Source organism: Corvus cornix, chromosome 2 (genome assembly GCF_000738735.6).
Source record: "Corvus cornix cornix isolate S_Up_H32 chromosome 2, ASM73873v5, whole genome shotgun sequence".
Taxonomy (NCBI): Eukaryota; Metazoa; Chordata; class Aves; order Passeriformes; family Corvidae; genus Corvus; species Corvus cornix.
In genome coordinates this window covers 111,469,107-111,489,619 of record NC_046333.1, presented here as the reverse complement: position 1 = coordinate 111,489,619, position 20,513 = coordinate 111,469,107, and the positions used below count along the sequence as shown (strand labels likewise).

The 20,513-nt window shown below is 41.8% G+C and overlaps 1 protein-coding gene across 2 annotated transcripts in view; it reads right to left on the bottom strand.

The window, feature by feature from the left end:
- SPIDR (scaffold protein involved in DNA repair) overlaps nucleotides 1-19,798 on the bottom strand; it is a 195,854-nt gene extending 176,056 nt beyond the window's left edge. For both annotated transcript variants that reach the window (XM_039549214.1, XM_039549215.1), the window contains exons 1-5: nucleotides 19,710-19,798; nucleotides 12,697-12,852; nucleotides 11,694-11,772; nucleotides 9,994-10,179; nucleotides 7,157-7,314 (exon numbers count right to left, since the gene is read on the bottom strand). In XM_039549214.1, coding sequence (XP_039405148.1) covers nucleotides 7,157-7,314; nucleotides 9,994-10,179; nucleotides 11,694-11,772; nucleotides 12,697-12,852; nucleotides 19,710-19,724 — 594 coding nt within the window. In that variant the 5' untranslated portion in view covers nucleotides 19,725-19,798. The remainder of the gene's footprint in view (nucleotides 1-7,156; nucleotides 7,315-9,993; nucleotides 10,180-11,693; nucleotides 11,773-12,696; nucleotides 12,853-19,709) is intronic.
- Between the last annotated feature and the right edge of the window lie 715 nt (nucleotides 19,799-20,513).

Genomic DNA, 20,513 nt, shown 5'->3' with positions numbered 1-20,513 from the left:
AACAAAAAGCCTCATCAGAGGTGAGGAAACCAGCAAGACAAAAGTCTTTAACTTCCTATTAATGTTGTTAATTCCCCTGGCTTTATCCTCTCTCTCTTTTCAAAGGAGAGCACTGTACTCCAGGCAGTGCATGCTCTGCTCGTCCCTGTAGCATCTTCTGCTGCAGCACCAGGCAAGCTACCAACAAGAGACAGACGAGACCCTCTTTCCATGCTTCATCTCTTTAGATGGAGCTCAAGGCCCTGACAGGGCAAACAGATACTGCTTTGCTTGTCCCTGTTACTCCTGAAGATCCGCTGTGGTGCTGTCAGGAGCCATGCTCCAGAGAGGTGCCAGACCTGAGGAAATGCAGATGCCCTGTGTGGCATGCAGCTGCAGGAAAGCGAACACAGGCCTCTTGAATCTTGTTTAAAACACCAGGCAGACTTGGGGAGGATGTGGGAAGACCACAAAGAGAGGGACATTCAATACATGGATACAAAGATAGCAATGCTGTCAGCTGCACTTAAAGATGTTGCTCTCCAGAGCTGTGTAAGAAAGAATATGGGGCTCAGCTGAAGCCTTAAGTTAAACAAAGCAGAGGGGTTGGATTAGCATTCACAAACAGCCTGGTGCTTCAAACAACATAAAAATACACTCTGGGAATGACAGCTCATGGCAGCAAAGTCTAAAGTCTGTTTACGTCACTGTCATAGGTGCTGTAATCCATCAGATTTCATACATCCAGAACATGGTACACAAGTCTCCACTAAATTAATAAGTCATCCAGGAATTTCACAAACTAGGCACAAAGAAGCACAGCAACCTCAGTGACACTGGACCACCTACAAAAGCACCTGTAAGTATGACAACGGTGATCAAAGATGCTTCCTTCAAAATGGGCATCACAGACTTCAGGCATTGTTACACCACCAAAAGTACACATAACATGCATCAAGACATTCATATGACTGTGTCCTTCTTGAGGAGGATAATGAACCAATTCGGTCACACTGACATTTGAACCCCTGAGTCCCAGAATTATAAAGAAAACTATTCCCAAGATAATTCAAACTATCACAGCAAGAAACATCTGAGCCAGTTAGGTATTAGCTGAACTAGTGTAGTCAGTCCTGTTTTAAACTTAATGGGGTAATTGTTTAACTACAGACTGAAAAAAAGCTAGTTATAATACAAATAGCTACAGCACACCCAGAAACATCCTGTTTCCTATTCTGATAATCTGACTAAATCACGGAAACAAAGTTGAGAGGGGAATATTGTCTGTGACTAAGGAAAAAAGCTTCAAGGCTTGATTCCTGTATCAGAAGATGCAGAGACATCCCTGCTGATGAGATGCAGCAGAAAGCAGCAAATGCACAGGTTCAGTTTTGTCTGGTAATTCAGGTATAAATCCTTCCACCTTGCAGGTATGAATGCAAAAGGTGTCTCTTTCTGTGCCACTACTGACTTGCAATCTGCTGATCTGTAGGTCTTGCCTAAAAGGCCCAGCTGAAGAGCCCTGCTAGAAGAGACCAGTTCTACCCAGAAAAGTAAGGTTCCTGTTTTTGGAAAGACACGGAGAGAGACAGGGAAGGGAGAAGGATGCTGCCCAGACCGGTTATGCTATCTTCATCCTTCAAGTTTTCCAGGATCCAACTAGATAAAGCCCTAAGCAACCTTGTTTGACCTTGCAGCTCAGACTGCCTTGTGCAGGTTGACTGAAGAAATCTTGGAAGTTGTTTCCAATCTGAATTATTCCATAAAGTACATATTTAAAAATAATTGTAAGCTTGTGGGTATTTTGTGTATATTCTAATACACTTCCTTCAGTAATGAACTGACAAAAGTGCTTGCAATAACATGGTCATATCATCACCCTTTATCCGTGTTAAGTCATCAGTCTGACAGGATGACACAAATTCCATTTGCCATAATAATGATTCCCTACCTTGAGATAACCTGTTTTAAATTCTGTTACACAACAATAGTTCTAGACTCAATTCTAATTACCAAGCCAATGTTAGTTATAATTACCATTATAATGGATCAAGAAAGCCAGGACACAAAAGCAAGTCCAGAAATAACAGCAAGTCTTGGCCTGCTCATCTTTTAAGTGACCTCTTCAGAATTTCATGAAGTATGTTGAATCCCCCTCAATGTAATGCCACAGAAGGACAGAATTTGTTTTGAGGGGTTTTTTTTTAAGCCAAGTTAAGACAGTAATAAATCCACGAACTAAGCAACTGAATGAACCTCAATTTGAAAGATCAGAAGGCCTCAGGTAAAAGACACAGACCTACATATATCCATGCAGGAAGGACTTCTAAAATAAAGTGTTCTTCACTCAGGGGAAAACCCCAAAATAAACCTTTTGCACAACATTAAAATAATTTTTGCACAATATTCAGTTATCACATCAGATTGCCCACTGTCAGGGCACACAGACTGCAGCACAATAGAGAGCTGAGAATGTGATAGGGATTTATTAAAGAGTTTTGAAACACGTAACATACAGCAAATCTCTTTTTCAGTCGTCTATCTTCATTCAGCATAATAGTTTGGGGATATTACCACTCTCTATGTATTCCAGTCCCTACCAAGGGCCTATGAGAGAGCCAGAGAGGGATTTCTTACAGCAGTAAGACAGTAGGACAAAAGGGGAATGGCTTCAAACTGAATGAGGGCACCTTTAGATTAGGTATTAGGGAGAAAATCTTTACTATCAGGGTGGTAAGACACTGGAACAAGTTGCCTAGAGAAATTGTGGGTGTCCCACCTCTGGAAGTGTTCAAAGCCAGGCTGGATGGAGCTTTGAGAAATCTGGTCTAGTGAATGGTATCCCTGACCATGACAGGGGTTTGGAACTGGATGACCTTTAATTTTCGTTCCAACACAAACCATTCAATGGTTCTAAGATTTAAAGGGAACAAGCTCTTAACCATGTGACTTTTGGATGAATTTTCACCCAAACAGAAGTTAAGATCAGCAGACAAGTATCTACTGCACTTATTAGTGTGCTGTGCAATAAAGAGGACCTGCTGTAACCAGTTAAGCTTTATTCATGCTACATAGCAAATACGTAAGACTAATTCCTCACACCATTCTGGGATATACCTCACTTGTTCCACATGTAAACCAAGCAAATCTGACTACCCATCAGAAACTGATAAAGTGAATTTAACACACAGGACACAAAGAAAAGACCATACTCTTGTAAGATACCAAAATTACATACTCCATAAAAGTGCTGGCCTACTTTAAGGGATTAAGTGTTTTGAGGAAGGGCTCACGTGGGGAAGATGATGCATCCCAGTGCACTGGGCCAGAGGAAGTTCCCAGTTTCAGAGGTAGTATGGAAGAAGAGAGGGATTTACCAACAGGAACACACGTTTTCAATTAATTACTAGCATTTAAATATTATAAGTTAAAAATAATTAATAGATAAGCAGTTCTTACAAAACATGGAACTTCAGCTCATGAGACAAAAAGTCTGTTCAGAAGTTTGGCAAAAAGTGGTCACTATCAATGCATAAAAATATGGAGTTTTTCAATTTTGAAGTGATTACACTGTGCTCTTCTGGAAAACATGTATGCTGAAAAACTAACATTAATGGTTAATCTCTATTTTAGTACCATGTTCTCCAAGAAAAGAGTTCCCTTAGGTATCCACCACTAGCAACTAGAAGTCAAGAACTGTAAGAATACAACCATCTGGGATCACCTTGTCAGATCTTTGTCCTGCATCATCTTAAGCAAAAATTCAACCACTTATAGGTCAAATGAAAGCTAGCATAAAACAACTCTCTCATCCCTTAAAAACAGCCAAAGGAAAGTAAAGCATGGCCCTGTCATATCTTGCACATACTTTCTTCAAAAATTCTGAACTGAAGACAAAAATTAGCTGCTCCCCACAAGGCCAGCTTCAACTTGCCTTCCTCATTATCCTCTATCAAGCAGCTTTACACATCAGAAGTGGATAGCTGATAGGAAAGACACAGCACAGGGACTTGGAACATAAACTGAATCGTGACTGCAGCTTCACAGCCTACAGATAAGCAAGAGTCTTATCTTCCAACCAAAACAATACGTGAAGCTTTTCTATGCAGTTAATTATCACCAAATAGAAGCAATTTTTAAATTAGATATAAGGAGGGGGGAAGCCATAGTTATCAATCTTCTGAGATTTCCCAGTAGAAACCTAATACACTCCTAGCAAGAGTAAATACTACCATAAAGATATTTTGGCAGTAATCCTAAACCTCCAGAACCTCTTGGTATTTGGCATATTTTGAAGTGGGGTAAAATAAATTTCATGGTCTTTTGATTATCCACACACTCCATTAGATTCTAGATATTTAGTAAATACCACAAAAATGATGATATATCAACATTTGGCTTTTTTTCCCCTTCCCTCACCATGAACTAGGCCACAAAATTAACAGGCCTTTCTAAAGAATACCCATACAGCAAATGACCTCCTATAGTGAATAGTACTTTTCTGTTCTCTCTTGGAAACCTCTCGGCTTGCCTGCAGTTTTTTTCTAGCAGTTTTTTCCCCAGAAAACAGCATATTCGAAGTAAAGCAAAACAAAGACTGCAACAGGCAGAGCAATCACTGGGGATTTACCCTCCTGCATACACTGAATTCCCAGAAGAAAGTTTTCTGGTGAAGGTGACCATCCAGCAAAATTCCCACACGGTGGCACTCCAGCTAGGATGGGGGAAGGGGAAATCTGTAGAGACAACTTGAGACTCCCAATGCACCAGCATCTTTTGTACTAGCATAACTATTCTGGTTAGATTTAAAAACTTTTTATTACAGTATGGTTGCATCCCAAAAACCCTCTCATGAGCATCATTTAGTAATATGAACGTGTCTCATAACATTTATCCAACTTTCCATGTACACTGGGATCAGTCACACTGGTGTAATAAAAACAGGACAACTTTTACCACTTGCATAAATCTCAGTTCTGTTTCCACAGCTTTATGCAGAGTGTGTAGTCTCTTCTGACACTGCAGCCTGGGACTTAGGCTATATAAAGTAAATTCTTCAAAACCTGAAAACACTTGGCTAACCCTTGCTGAACTCTGAGCTACAGACACTAGAGTGGGACTGACACCCACAGGAGCCCAACAAGAGCCGGTCACATGTGTTGCCACAGCCAGACCTGCTGCTTCACAGAATCAATTAGATCGGAAAAGACCTCAAAGATCATCAAATCCAACCTATGACAAAACACTACCATGTTCAAGTAGACCCCTGCACTAGGTGCCACATCCAGTTTTTCCTTAAACACCTTCAGGGGTGGTGACTCCACCACCTCCCTGGGCAGCCCATTCCAATGTCTGATCACTTTTTCTGTGAATAAATTCTTCCTGAAGTCCAACCTGAGCCTCCCCTGGCACAGCTTGACGCTAAGTTTGTCCCCTCACTTGTCGCCTGGGAGAAGAGGCCAACCCCATTTGGCTGCAGCCTCCTTTCACAGGCAGCTGTAGATAGTGATGAGGTCCCCACTTTTCTGCAGGATAAACACCCCCAGCTCCCTCAGCCGCTCATCGTAAGACTTGTGCTCCAGACCCTTGCCCAGCTCCACTGCCCTCCCCTGGACTCGCTCCAGCACCTCAATGTCTTTCCTGTAGCGAGGGGCCGCAGACCCGTCCCACCCTCCAGCCCCGGCAAAGCAGCAGGACCCTGCGATGGGGCTGATTCCTGGGAAACTGGAGGCTGCTCTCCCTCCTGTGCGAGCAGGACGTCCTATCACACTCCATCGGCACTCACTCGTGAGCATTTTAATACCGCACCGATACATAAACGAGTCCCCGTGCCCATGGCCCCCGCGGGCCGAGGTTCCCGGGCCTGCGGTGCCCTCTGCCGGGCTGCTCCAGCACGGATCCCGGCTGCTCCCGCCGCTCCGACACCCACACCTCCTCCGGCCGGTGTTTCCCGGCTGCCAGGCGAGCGCTGCCCCTTCTCCCCCGGCTGGGCTCCTCATGGGGGGTCACAGCCCGGCCGCTCCGCTCTGCCCGCCCCGGCTGGGGCTTCTCCGCCACACTCCGGGGAGCGCTGCCGGCGCGGGGCTCCCTGGTGCGGCACCAGCCCCCAGCACCAGAGAGAGGGTAAATCACAGTCAGTCAGGTTGGAAAAGACCTCTGAGATCAATCGAGTCCAACCTTTGAACAAACACCACCATGTCAACCAGACCACGGCACTAAGCGCCACGTCCAGTCTGTGCTTGGACACCTCCAGGGACACTGACCGTGGGCAGCCCATTTCAAATGTTCCTTTGGCCCAGGGTACTGTCACATCTCAAGTCTTTTCACACAGGTCATTTCACTGTAAGATACTAATTAAAGATCTAGAGTTGACACAGAATGCCTTCTTTTGAAATAAACTTACATTTTCTGCAGTAAAGAAAAGTAGCTACCACATTTTAGCTAGTAAAATTCAGTTCCTACTGCCTTCCCTTTCTGGAGCTTTGCAATCCTCATTACTGAGAAGGGAGTCCTGCATATAGTCCTCTACCTCATCATGCTCTATTCCCAGTACCTGGAATTTTAGATAGTCACAATTTCAAAGTACTAAAGAGGAACAGGATATGGTCTCACACCCACCACACGACAGGAAATTTGGGCACCAATTTGTCACTGGCAGCCAGGGACTGTAGAAAGTCCGAAAGATCACATCTCTGGTGAGAAACCCACCAACTTGATGACTTTTTGCACACACATTGAAATATAAGAAATTCAATTTTAATATAAGAACAAGCTGCTTTACTGCAAGGGTGACCGAGCACTGGCACATGTTGCCCAGAGAAGTTGTGGAGTCTCTGCTCTTGGAGATACTCAAAACTGAACCAGACACAGCCTTGAACAGCCAGCTGTTCAAGCCTGCTGTGAGCAGAGGGGTTTGACTAGGCATTCTCCAGAGGTGCCTTCCCACCTCAGTCATCCTGTGATTCAGTGACCACACTACCAAGCTCTGTGTAAGGGGCTTGGTCTTGAGGGTTGGCAGTCAAAGAAAGTGCCTTGAAGTTCTTGTGTACAGAATTCTTTCTGAAAAGATAAGATAAGCAAAATCCCCAAATTCCCCCAATTCAAATGCAAACAAATATGAATATATTCCATAATTATAGCAGCAGGTTTTTTTCTTAGACTTGGAATGGTTTCTCACCTTACAAAGCTCATCACTCTCCTCTTTGACAGGCAGAGAACTAGTATTTGTGCAAGAGTCCGAGTCTGATATCTCTAGTGAGCTGTCCTCTTTTTCTGACCCATCACACTTATCGGTGGAATCAGTATCCTTCTCCCAGTCGATGAGCTCCAATTCATCTAAAATAGAATATTGGTAAAAAGAGTTTTTCTTAATCACCATCTATTATAAGCATGAAGTGAGAATAATACTACAGCTATCCTGAACTTGGGAGAAGAATTGCAACATTATTTTTTACTTATGTTCAACTGATCTTTAAGTATTTTGTGTCTCATAAAAGCTAAATCCTACTAGGAGAAAATGTCCTCTGAAGAAAGATAAAAATTACATACATACAAAAAAGATTTCAAAGTATTGTCTGCAAAGAGGTAGTACATTTAACTGCATAGGTAGGTAGTGTGCTCTTTGTAGTTTAGTTAATATCAATTTTCCCATGGTTTAGTTAGGGGGCTTTTTTGCCCAGTTGCATTGGATTTTCCAAGCATATTTGTTCAGAATTAACTGTTCTAAGCAAATGCCTTAAACAGTGTTAACTAACATCTGCTATTAGTGGTAACCCTCACAGAGGAATGACAAAACTAGTTGAAATGGTCACCTCCTAGAACACTATGCCTGAATATACAGGTCTGCAAATCAAATCTCTAAGCACAGCAAAGAGAGAATTGCTGATGACAAATTAATAGAAACAGGCATAACAAAAGATGGAGCTAAAAAAACAACAAATAAAAAAGCCCCAAACAAACTCACAATTCAACAGCAATAAACAAAGAGATGCAGACAGAAATGCAGAACTTTTCCTTCCACCATCCCCATGACCACATGATATTTAATGCAACTCCAAAAGCCCATCTGTAACTCCAAGGATCTACTGAAGGCCATGGAAACCTGAGCTGTGGTAGCACCCTCATCACCCTTTAGGTACAAGGTACTGAGAGAGATAATTTCAATGTGTTTTGTACAAATGAGCATGTTCGAAGAAGGGGTGAAAGCTTTTTGAGGGGTTGCTTTTTTTGCTTTGTAAATGTCATATTTCTAACACTGGAATAGTCATGTATAGTGGAGAGGCAGCAGAGAAAGGAGGCACCTGCACAATGCTCCAGGCATCTGTACATACCCCTGGAACTGTGGCACCACCTTCTGTACTTGGCAGTGCCACTATAATCTAAATCACTAGTTTCTACATCCAACTTCCAAACTCTGAAGTCACCCAGAAAAATAAACACACAGCTGTAGCATTGCCTCCTTTTACACACACGAATGCATTTCTGTTTCTGACTATGAGGAAGCTTCATCAGAAATTTTAAACACAGGCATCAGCAACCAGATAGCACAAAGAGGTTCCTCTAGAAGCTGTGTGACAAGTTGCATGCACCTTGTGACAACAGTATCAATTCCTTGAAAAAATAAAAGGCAGTCCGTTTTATCCTGTCACACTGAAGTACTGACGCTGTGCCTCTTAAAGTGAACTTCACATGAAAGGGAACATCTCTTTTAAAAATACCTTTTCACCTACTGTGGCCACACCTACAACTGTACCTATATATGCACACACAGAGGCACACTATGTACAATGCTAAAATCAGTGTATATGATGGTCGCTTCAAAAAACATGGAAATTACAGTCCTTCTACTCCCCATTGCTTTCAAGATATTTTTCTTCTAAACCCAAAAATATGACAATTATTGGATTTTCTCAGTAACCTTCAAGCAGATACATAACACATCAGGGTTTCTTCAACTACACAGAGAAACCAAATTTTGCTATCTTACAAGATTAAAAAAAGTCTGTGTATTGTCTCTTAAAAAAAAAAAAAAAAGAGAGAAAGATTAAAACCTGCAGGATATACCTGCAGGGGACAAGTGAATTATATTAATGGTAAGTCAGCAACAGATTGCAGTTTAGAAAATGAACAGTCCTTCCTTTTGAAAAAGAATAAAATGACTAGGAATTACAAAAGATAACCATCAGATATGTCAGTGACAGTGTTATATAGGTGGTAAAAACATAGATGAAAGGAGGAACATTTTGCAGTTTTGTTTTAAATCTAAGGAACATATTTAACCAGTGTCACGCACGAAACAAAAAGTCATCAGTCAATCCATTTGCTTAGCTCAGAGCAGTGTTTGAATGCTTTGCCAGACATCCAGGATCCAGTCTAACTGCAATATTTCAGACCAAGCAGGAGTAATACAAAGTTAACCTAACTTATTTTTTACATTGGAAAGACTTCCTAACAAGTTCTAATGCAACTTATACATTATCCTAATTAACACATATAATAGAGCACACAACCAAAGCTTTTTCTGTCTTCAGCTGCACTTTTAAATCAATTCCTCTTCCCGGTGTCATTTCCTGCTCCATCAATTAGAAAGGAAGTTCTAAGAACTAAACTCATGGCTGTTCACACAGTGCAGCTAACAGGGGAAGCAAGGAGTACTGTGTTTCAAAATGAAAATGCATGCCACAGAAGATGATGGTATCTGCAGCTGCAAAGTCTGCCATATCTAGTCAGCAGATGCAGACAACTGTGCTCCTTTACTCCAAGGTTTAAAATTTCTGTATATAATTTTTACTAAGAGCTTACTCTATACCCAGATGAAATTTAAGGAAAAAAATCCCGTCCAACTGATTTAACCAAAATAGGAATGGATCATGTAATTTTGTCAGAATGACCTCAAGAATATTCAACCAAAATAGGAATGGATCATGTAATTTTGTCAGGATGACCTCAAGAATATTTTCATTACCACCTTAAATTGACAGAAGGTTTCTTGTTAAATCATGCACTTCAACTTACCTTCACTACTTCTGTCCTCTAACAATAAATCATGTGTGCTAGGTGATTCCTCTGTTTTGGAAGCTTCACTTTTTTTGCTGTGCAACCTTGGAACCAATGTTTTATTTTCATCATCTGAAAAATCACTGCCACTAGAGGTCCATATTATGTCCTCAGCTTCCTTAGAGCTTTCAGCAGCAGCAGCTCCTATGAAAAAGCATTGCAAAGTGTTATATTGTTATATTGAAATGCAATTTTGTTGAATTTAAAATATTACAAATTAAACTGCACTACTTTTTAATGGGCAAAATTATCAAGTCTGCTACTACACATCAGAGATTAATACTGAAGCATTAACTCACATGCATTTCTTACACATACATGCATTATTTTCAGTTTAGTTCTCCATGACAAATGCTAACACTTCATTTTATACAATGAGGCTACCACTGTGTCCTTCAGCCGAGTGAGGACAAGTCATGACTGTCTGACATTTAGTCCCCCTACACACAGTCCTAACACTCCTCCACTCCCCCACGTGTACCCTTGTGAAATGCTAAGTGGTTTAAAGAAAGACTGTCCTTAGAATTCTGGGTTTGGGAGCTCTCTGACTTTATGCAATGAATAACAAAGGAATAAAAGTATTCTATCAGTAGAGATTACTCTCCAGTTTTCTCCTGAGAGAAAAAAAAACAAACCTTCTCAGGTGTTACAAAGAAAAGCTGTTGTGCTTCTGAAGTAAGACATTTTAATTCAAAATACCTTCCTGAATCATTTTTAATAAAGCAAGGAGGAAAGGATTCATACTTAGCATGGAGCATACAGAACGAGGAATCATAGGAAGGCAGAACTTCCCACTTCATATCACTACTAAAATTTTATAAGTAAAAGGGAATTTAGACAATTATTGGGGATTTGGAATTAGGCAGATGGGCCCAGAAGAGAGAAACACAACCACATCTCCTCCTGCAATACAGAGAGGTGGCTCTTAGAAATCTAGAAAAGCTAGAACCACAAAAGGTAAAAAAAAGTGCCCAGTAGGTCACCTACTTACATCCAACAGAAGCAGCACAACTGCTGGAGCAAGCAGAAATACAGACTGAAGAATACCACCCCCTCTTTCTTTCCTTTCCTCTGTGCTCAAAAAAAAAAAGGAAAGAACTAGAAAGAGTCAGTAAGTCCTCCTCCTCTTTATTCTCCCTAGAGTTCTTTTTTTTAATGACAATATTAAGCAACTCCAAGGCATACAGAAGCCTGTAAAAGCAGGAGGTTGACAAAATTCTTTTTTTCTATCTATTGCTCATATTTACAAAATGTGTTCTCTCATGCCTGCTTGTCTGTCTAGAAGAAGACAGAATAATTTCACCCTCGATCTACACAGCTAAGGGCTATTTTTCATTCCCTCTTGATAAAAATGTGAAAGATTTAAATATCCTATCCTTGTTGTAATACACACCATATACAGCATTAGTGATGCTTCTTTCACCTGTTCAAAAGCAATAGCTGAGTGCCTGCAGCTTTGCAGAATAAATTTCTGGCACTCCAGGTGAATAGAAGAGCCCAACCACAACAGCAAGAGACTGAGCGTCTTATCAGAATTAGCTTCTAATTACAGTAACAGAAGGAAGCAACCAGTATTTTGAGCCAACTTCTACCCTAGTGTAGGACAAAACAAAGTAACAATATTCTGACAATGTTAACATGAAATAATCAAAACATACTAGATGCACTTTCAGCAGATGTTAACAGTGGTCCAAGACGCTTCTTAATCCTGGATTTCTTATTAGAAGGCCTCTGAGACTGTATTAAAAAGAGACATGGAGAGAGATTTAATCACTGAGATATTAAAAATAATTTGAACATGTATCAATATATTCAAAGCTGTCATTATTCACCCACCACAGCAGAACAATTTCAAATTAATTTTTAAATCTTTTACAAGATTGTAATATAATGAGGTATTAAAGCATGACAACAGTAACATAAAATCTGAATTCTTATAGATTTGGAAAATACAAACTTTCTGTGACTATGACAGAAATCACATGTGACTCTCCCTTAAGAAGAACAAGAGGCAGTATTTTCAGCACTAAAATGTCAAAAGCGGGCAGTAACAACATGCTTGATAAAGGATATGCCCTATTGAAAGGTTCAGAAAGAAGTACTTGGTCGCCCTGTCTCTGATTTTAGTATATCCCACAAGATATGCAACACTGTGGCTGCTCAGTACCAGAAGAAGAAACAGAAAAGCAGCCTGGGTCAGCACAAAACACTTCCCATTCAGAGCTGGCTGAACATCTCTGTTCATGATGGAGCAAGACTTTCTATGCTTAATTCACTATTGCAAATACATTATTTAGGTCTAGCAAAAAATCTTCAGATGCATACTACAGTATTTTTATTCCATATTTTTTAGAAAATGTAGCACTCCATCCCAAATGTCAAATTACTTTTGCATCCTTTAGTGTATTATTGAAATTTTCTAAGTGATAAGTGCTATCTAGAAGACAACATATTAACATATGCTCAGCAAGTTACACTAACAAGTTAAGACAATGTCCTTATGTAACTGTGCTTGCCATTTTTTGTCTATTTTGACAGTTGCAACAATATGCTGTTAGTTTGGCAACAATACCAAAAAAAAGGCAACATCTTATTCAGTCAAGCATGGAAATCCACTGTCAGTTTGCATCTCTTTGTTACATCACTGAGGCAGCACTTTACCTCCAGCACTGAAGTGCTCTGAAAACCATCCCCACACCTAAGCCACGCATTGGAAATCGAAGCAGCAGACACTGATGTCCTGACATTTGATTTTTTCAGACGTAGGGGTGTCTCATCTGGGAATGGTATGCATTCTGCACTCCAAAGTCTCTTCCGCTAGAGAAAGGAAAAACAAACCCATCAAAAACTCTGTGTAGACATAATCAATTTCAAGTTAAATTTACTTAATCTAGATCACCCCATGTATTTTCTGAATGTTTACAAACAAATTCCAATTTTTAATGAGCTCGGGAAAAAAAAGTCTCAAATATTTGCAAGGATCTTTTACGTAGCACTAAATAACGTCACCACCAACGTCAGGAGTAAATTAAATTTTTGATAAGTACACTTTCTGTTGGTCTAAGTTACATCTCGTAGTACCTCACAGCTGCTCAATGAAGCTGAAAATATTATAGTACACAGGAACAGCTCAGTAAAATACACTTTAACCAAATAATGCCTTCAAAGTTGCATTTAATCCGATTTCATTTAGTATATGCAGGAGGTTAAACTAGGTATCACTATACAGTTCACCATTAAAAAATAACCAACCAACCAAAAAAAAACCACCCCAGACTCTTTCAGCTGTAAGAATTACATTTATTTTCATAACCATTTCCCCACCAAAAATGTTGCCTTCCCGTTACACGGGATGCCGGAAGTCCTTTGAATTATTAGATAAGTCATGAAACAGGATGCTGATTAGCACCCAGTGCCAATTTCATGCAAGAGATTGTAATATCTGAAAATAGCTGAAGATAAGAGAATTGCCTGTTATGACATCCAAAGCTATCTCTCAGACTCAACACCAGTTTATACACAGAAATTGAACTTGAGTATGATAAACATCTTATCCTGCTATGCTACTGAAACTTATCTTAGAAAACGCTGACTACATCATCTGTCTGAGTATTTCTGTCTTCTTCTGATATACTTTCTCTCAAGCAAGTTCCTACCTATAAATAATTATTACTCCAAAGTTAAGTTAATCAGCACACACATTTTCCACCAGGCTGGTCAATCAGGACTGTAACATATGTGTCAAACATATGGGCAACAAAAAAACCCCAAAAAGTAGAATCACAGAATATCCTGATTTGGAAGGGACCCAGAAGCATCATAAAAGCCCAAATCTTGGCACTGCACAGCCCCAAGAACCACACCATGTGCTTGAGAGCACAAGCATTTGGCACTTTTTGTCCGTTTTGTAAATGGCAGTGCGTCTTTGCTTTCCATAGGTTTTTTTTCAGTGCTCTTGAGAATGAAACAAGCAGCTCCCAGTACAGGGAGCAGCATCTTACTTCGCCCCTCCAGTCACACAGTCCTGCTGTGCATGTTAAGAAGACAGAGCAAAACAAACTCGCTTTGCATTTCCACTGATGGTAGCTGACCCTGCTAAGAGCCTCTTCCAAAAGTGCCGGGAGTATTTACACCTCGAAGTAACTACTCATTATCACCAAAGTCAAACTGTCCCCATAACTGCTCCCACAGATATATGAAAAGTACAGCCTCGAATCCAATGTGGTATTAAGTCTGGAATCACCAGCACTTCAGAAAGGACACGATGTCAAGTAAGGAAACTACAGCAGTTTAACAAAAAAGGTTAACGTTACAACACAAAGAGAATTTAAACACTGCTTCTCTCCCAGTGAAGCTGCTGGCCCAAGCCTCGATTTCCAGAGTGCTTAGACAGGAACCTCTACATTGGGCTATCCTCTTGGCAAGTGCTTCTGATGGTTTTTAACCTTAGTGCTGGGAGTCTTCCTTATATGACCGGTTTTGCAGCCTCTAGAAGATTTTGTGACATACATTTTGCAGACAAAGACTTACAGTATCAAATACAGTTCATCTGAGCTTATTTCTTGAATGGGACACTCCAGTTTTGAGGAATACATGTCTGTGCCAACAGCAGCACCACAGCTTGCAAGCAAGTTTACAGCATACCACTTTTGATGGTCAGTTAAAAGCAGAAATGGTTGCAAATAAGTGAAAAAGAAATGCACCTAATTGCATGCACAAAGAGTTGCATGAAACAGGCTTTGTAATGTAGTTCTATTGTTAGGAAGCTTGATAAACATAGAACTAGGGAGTTACTCTCTATTAAGTCTCTCATCATGTTATTAAAATCATGACATTTCCTGACAGACAGCAAACCTCAATTTCTCTGTGCTGTGCAATACCAACGGAGCAAAGAAAGAGTGTGACATAAGAGGCAGGGGCTCAACAGCAGAACGTGGCAGCTGAGACATGGCCACTGCTGCACAATTGCCAAGATTTGGGATGGGAACACCATATAAAAATCAGCCGGATAAAGGCTACATGTTAGCTCCCTCTCCCTAAGTAAGAAGGGTTGGGGTGCAAGCAGAAAGCATATGTTTACAGGCCACAAGGTTAAAAAAGCAGACTGAGTAGAACAAATAGCTGGGTTTATGCTTAGATGGTTACACTTCTATTTAGAGTGCAATGAGAAGTTGCACTGGAAGTGACTTAAACAACTGAAATTCAGAGTACTGGACAGTCATGACTGTGACAGGCAGAAAGACTTTTCATAATTAATGACTTAACAGCAGGAGTTTTATTTAATTCTGCACTTCCTTATCTGGAATAAAGGCAGGGCTGCTCAAGTTTTCAGAGCAGCACTACAGAGCTGTCTCAGGGCAGGTGGTTCCATGACAAACCAGAAACAACTGGAGTCCCCTCTTCCTCCTCTTCTTTTCAAGCACTTGGCACTCGTCAGACTCAGTGCAGACACAGCAGTGATGAACCAAACTGTCAGAAAACTTCTTTGGGAAGAAGGACTTGTTACCTACAGCTGGCACAGCAGCAGAAAGGATACAAGGATCAGTGGGACCACTCCAGCAGCTGCTTGACACCATGACAACTTAATTACAACCTGAAGAACCATCAGTACTACTGACAATTCTGGTTAATTAGCTTTGTTTCACCATGTATCCTGCTCCCCAGATTCAAGAACATCTGAGAGTTTCTGCTACCACCACACAGAAATTTATAGCCACTACAACCACTGAGAAAACCTGAAAACGGTCCCCGAAGTCCCAAACCAAAAAAGTAAAGAAATATATCCTTTACATGAAACATTCCTCAGCTACTGCAAATTTCTGGCAGACACCACTTGGAAGGAAGCAAAAGAGAAGGACTTATGATTGTTGATATTGACAGCAGTGGCTTTGAGTTCTGTGCTTTCAATACAAATATCTTGCCACCATTTCCCACATCCTACATCACCTTAAAAAATGGGAAAAAAAAAAGAAACCTTAAAGACAAGTACCCCATCCCAAACTCCTTGTCAATTTATATCTCTCCATGTAAATATCTGATGTGAATTCGAGAAACTGGACCTACAGCTTCAATCCACAGTTACTGAGAGGGTCTGGGAGCAGGTGCAAGGGAGCTGAGAGCAGCCTGCAGGGACTCTGTTTGGCTCTTTGCCTTCAGACATGGTGGGACAGTGCCAATGCTGGGGACAGCACTGTCACCCTTCCCCTGCAAAGCCACCTTGCCACAGAGTGTGGTGTCCAAGGACTTCTGCCACAGGAATACATCTGCTGGCATGCAGAAATGGCAAGTTTTAAAGGCTCTTTGCTTCTGCTCCAGCCTGCTTCAATGCAGCAGAGAAATGAACATTTTAAGAAACTTACTTCTCAGGAATAAATATTTATAATGAAGCTAATCTGAAGACTGTGCTGTTCCCAGAGAAATGCAGCAACAACTGTGAGTTCTTTTAATCTTGAGTCACAAGGTTAACCATGTTTTTCTTTTAATCTAAAAGAAAAATGGGGCACACAAAAAATAACTTGTGTAATTTATTAAAGGAATTCATGAAGTGTATAGAAACAAGGTACTGGAATTTTTTAAAAAATCACCAAATCAGGCTCAAAAGAGCTAAAGCATGTAGCCCTGGCGTACATCATAAAACCAAGATTTATGACAAACCAGAGTCAGACAAAGAACCTTGTAAATTGCGTAGGGTGTCAGAAACCAAAATATGACCTCTGAAATTTAGAGTTAAAAAGGGGAAGGCTAGGATGGCTACCTCATATATAAATTGCCATGACCTCTGTTCACAAAAGCATTGCATTTTGTCTCTGGAGTAGTTCCTTCTAAATGAGTGAAAAAAAAAATTGAGTTACTCCTGTTGGCGTTAGTGGAATTAGGACCAAGCCCCCCTCACAAAAGGCATGGCAAGCAACCCTTATCCCATTACTCCTTTAGTTATTTCCAGTGAGATAAAGGTAAGTCAGCCTACCAGGGTGCAGGTGTAAGGAAAAGGGAGGCACACCCTGAAAAAACAGTGAATATGCATAGTGATTATACAACAGACTACTGCAAGTATGGGGCCGGGGTGTTGGATTTGATTTTTAAATAGATGTTCCTGTCTAGAACATCTCCACTCAACCGATCTGTGTAGTTACTTATGGCCAGGACTTGTTACCCAGAAACAGCCTGTATGAAGTCACTGGGACCACATGCTCAAAGGCTACTCCCTACAAGCCCTTTACACTCCAGACAATCCCACTTCCTCAGAGTTGTTGCAAAAACCACGGGAAGAACCCCCAGAACACATGACCCAATATATTATTTACCCCATATGCAAGTGGCATTTCTTTGACACATCACTTTCTCTAACACAAAAAAGCAACATAAGCTGAAGGACAAAACTAGTAATTAAATGTTTCACTACACAAACTACTCCAGCTACTGGCTTGCAAATCCAAAAGTCAGTGACATCACTTAAACAGCACTCAAAAGTATTTAAATACAACTGTTGTATTCTTCCTGAAGAGAGCAGAATGAAAAAATATTGAAAATCACAGCTCTAGTTTCCAAAGACTTTTTGTGTTTTTTAAAAAAAAAAGTGAAGAGAACAATCACATAAAAGTACACAAATATGAAACACCGACCAACAGCCACCCTCATCTTTCACCTTTGTTCTCCTAGGCTTCATATAAAAGTACTCATGAACTAAAACCACTTTAACTTGTCTTGGCTTTCTAAAGTCCAATTTTAAGATAGTACAAAACTGACTTTCACAACAGGCATCCCATCCTCAGCAAAAATCAGCATTCCTGATACAGAGCTTTTGAAAGTCTAATTACTGGTTTAAGTGCCGAGATAGAAAGTAAAGTTGTAATTTAACAAGAAAACAGCCTTCACTATAAACACTCAAGTGGAGATTTAAATAGTTTTCAGGCTTAAACCTATAGTTGTATTTTTTTCCAGCCAAGATTATTTGTTTACTCCTATGAAAATCAGTATGCATATTTTCCAAAGATGATTTGCAAGAACACGCATGGTCCCTAGAAAGGTCCTCATCAAGTTGTAATCATTCATTAAAAAAAACCCTATACTGTATGATCACAGTCAATGATAGCAATGATAACATGCCATACCCTACCTCCTTCCACTCTCAGTATGCACATGGTAAAGAAATACTAAAACCAAATTAAAATCTCAATATACTTTTCCCATTGCTATTGATGTGTGAGACCAAAATTTTTAAAACACTCTTTCAAAACCTTTCTTCATGCGCATGATTTTTGCTACAGTAAATGAAAGACTATTCTCATCGACTTATACCGAGATATATTAGATTACCATTTGAATGTCAGGATTTTTTAGCCTATACATCCTTTTTTAAGCAAGAGTATAAATTATTATATGCTTACATTGAACAAAAAACTCTCATGGAATAAGAATACTACTGAAGTACACTTTGTATTAACAACTAGTGCAGAGTAGTTAGAGAGAACTCTGCAATCTATCAAAGCAGACGTATTTTAGTAAAGATTACACAAAATTAGGTTATCCAAAATGCTTAGGATACAATAACAGTATCATACATTTTTGTTACATCTTATGGCATGGGTTTTTAATCAGTTTAATAAATAGGCAGCAAGCGGGGAGGAGTGCTTTATTTGCCCTTGACCAGTGCAAGTTTTCATTCATAAAGCAACAAAGAACATTATCTTTGCCAGCAAAAGGAGCTACTATTATCGCAAGCTGTCATCACATTGCAACAAGACTTGGTTAAATCTTGTTTCAGTTAAGTGTGCATTTTTTCACTAGTCAAGAACTTAAAACCTTTTAGAAGAAAACATGTAAAGTGTCAATATGACAAGGTAATTTATGTGAAGTATAGTAGGTTATTCTTAAACTTGCTGTTGACATTTTCTTCCATTAAAATTTATTTTAAATGTGCTTATATTTAAAAAGCGGTTGGACATTCAGACCAGTACAGACAAAATTTTTAGGAACCAGATCTGTCATTTGTCAACTCTATAGATCAAACAACACTTGCAGTCCCACTTTCAGCAGTACCTCAATATTAGGCTAAGCACGGGTAATCAGAGGCAGCACATCCTAATTGCCACTCTGCGGGGAACCAAGCAAATTACCAAAGGAAAGGGACCGAAAACCAGCACGGGCGCTTCTCCTCCCTCCACTCCCAGACAGGGAGGCGAAGCTCCTCAAAACAATATCAATCCTGCCAATTCCCACAATTCTCTTTTCCTCTCGAGTTTTACTCTCCCTGCACTTTTTCCCCGACTGCCATGTAGCAAGGCCGAGCTCCCCTCTCCCTTCGGTGCAGCTGTGCCACGACGGATCTCACTGTCGGTGTTGCGCAACCGCGCACGCCAGGAACGCGGGGAAAGGCCCGGGTCACCGCCCCGCGTTCCAGCGTGGCGGGTCCCCAACACAAGTATCGCCTTGGAGCCGGATATGAAAGGGCAGCGAGGGGACAGCGCGGCGGCTGCTGCTTTGCCGCCGCCACCACCAACACCCACCCCCGCGCCCCTCGCAGCGGGCCGGGAGGCGCGGCTGGCCGGCGGCCGGAGCGCACGGCAAGGCCACCGCGAAGAGCCCAGGGAGCGCCACGGCTCGGGCCCTGCGGGGCAGCGCTCCCCGGCCCGGCCGAGAGCCTTCTCCTCCCGTCCCGCCGCCGCCGCCGGTACCTTCCCGCCGGGCATCGCCCCCGGCGCGGCGCCGCGTCCCGGTCACGTGGCGGGGGAGCACCGGGGGCGGGGCCGAGGGGAGCCCCGGCCCGCGCCCGCCCTTTGCAGCTTTGGCGCCGCCAGAGCCGCGGCTCCTGATTGGGCGGGGTGCGGGTGACGTCACGGGGCAGGGCGGTGTTCCCGGGCAGAGGGGCGCGGTGCGCGCGCGCGGGGCCGGCAGCCCTGAGGGCGCGGCAGCCGATCCGTGTTGGCGTGTCACTGCTCGGGGCCGCGGCTGCGGGGCCGCTCCTCGGGAGCCGTCGGGGATTTCCCGGCGGGAAACGCCACTGCTGCCACCGCCTTCCTCCTCCTTCCCCGCCGGGCTGCCCCGAGGCCCCAGGCGGAGCTGGGCGTGCCGCGAGCGAGGAGCCGTCTGTTCTCTGCCCAGGGCAGGGGTTGACTTGGCAGTGCTGATTTCTGAGGGGGTGGTGAGGAGAGCGACGTCTGAGGTCTCTCCCTGTCTGAGGAGGTTTTTCAACCTGGGTTTCGCCTCTGCATCCTTCCTGATAGCCGAGGTCACTCATACATGCTTCGTGATACCCAGGTTCACCCAGAAGTAAATCTCGAAAGAATGCTTAACACCACAAGGAAATAAAGCACAGGGATGGAAACACTGGCTACGTATCTAAGCAAGTAATGTCTACACACAACGCACTTGATGAAAAATACGTTTGCTGTTACGCCATTAAAATAAGATTTTTTAACTTCCTAAACAAAAAGCTTTGTTTAGGAAACAGCTTTGTTTAGAAACAGCTTTGCATGGAC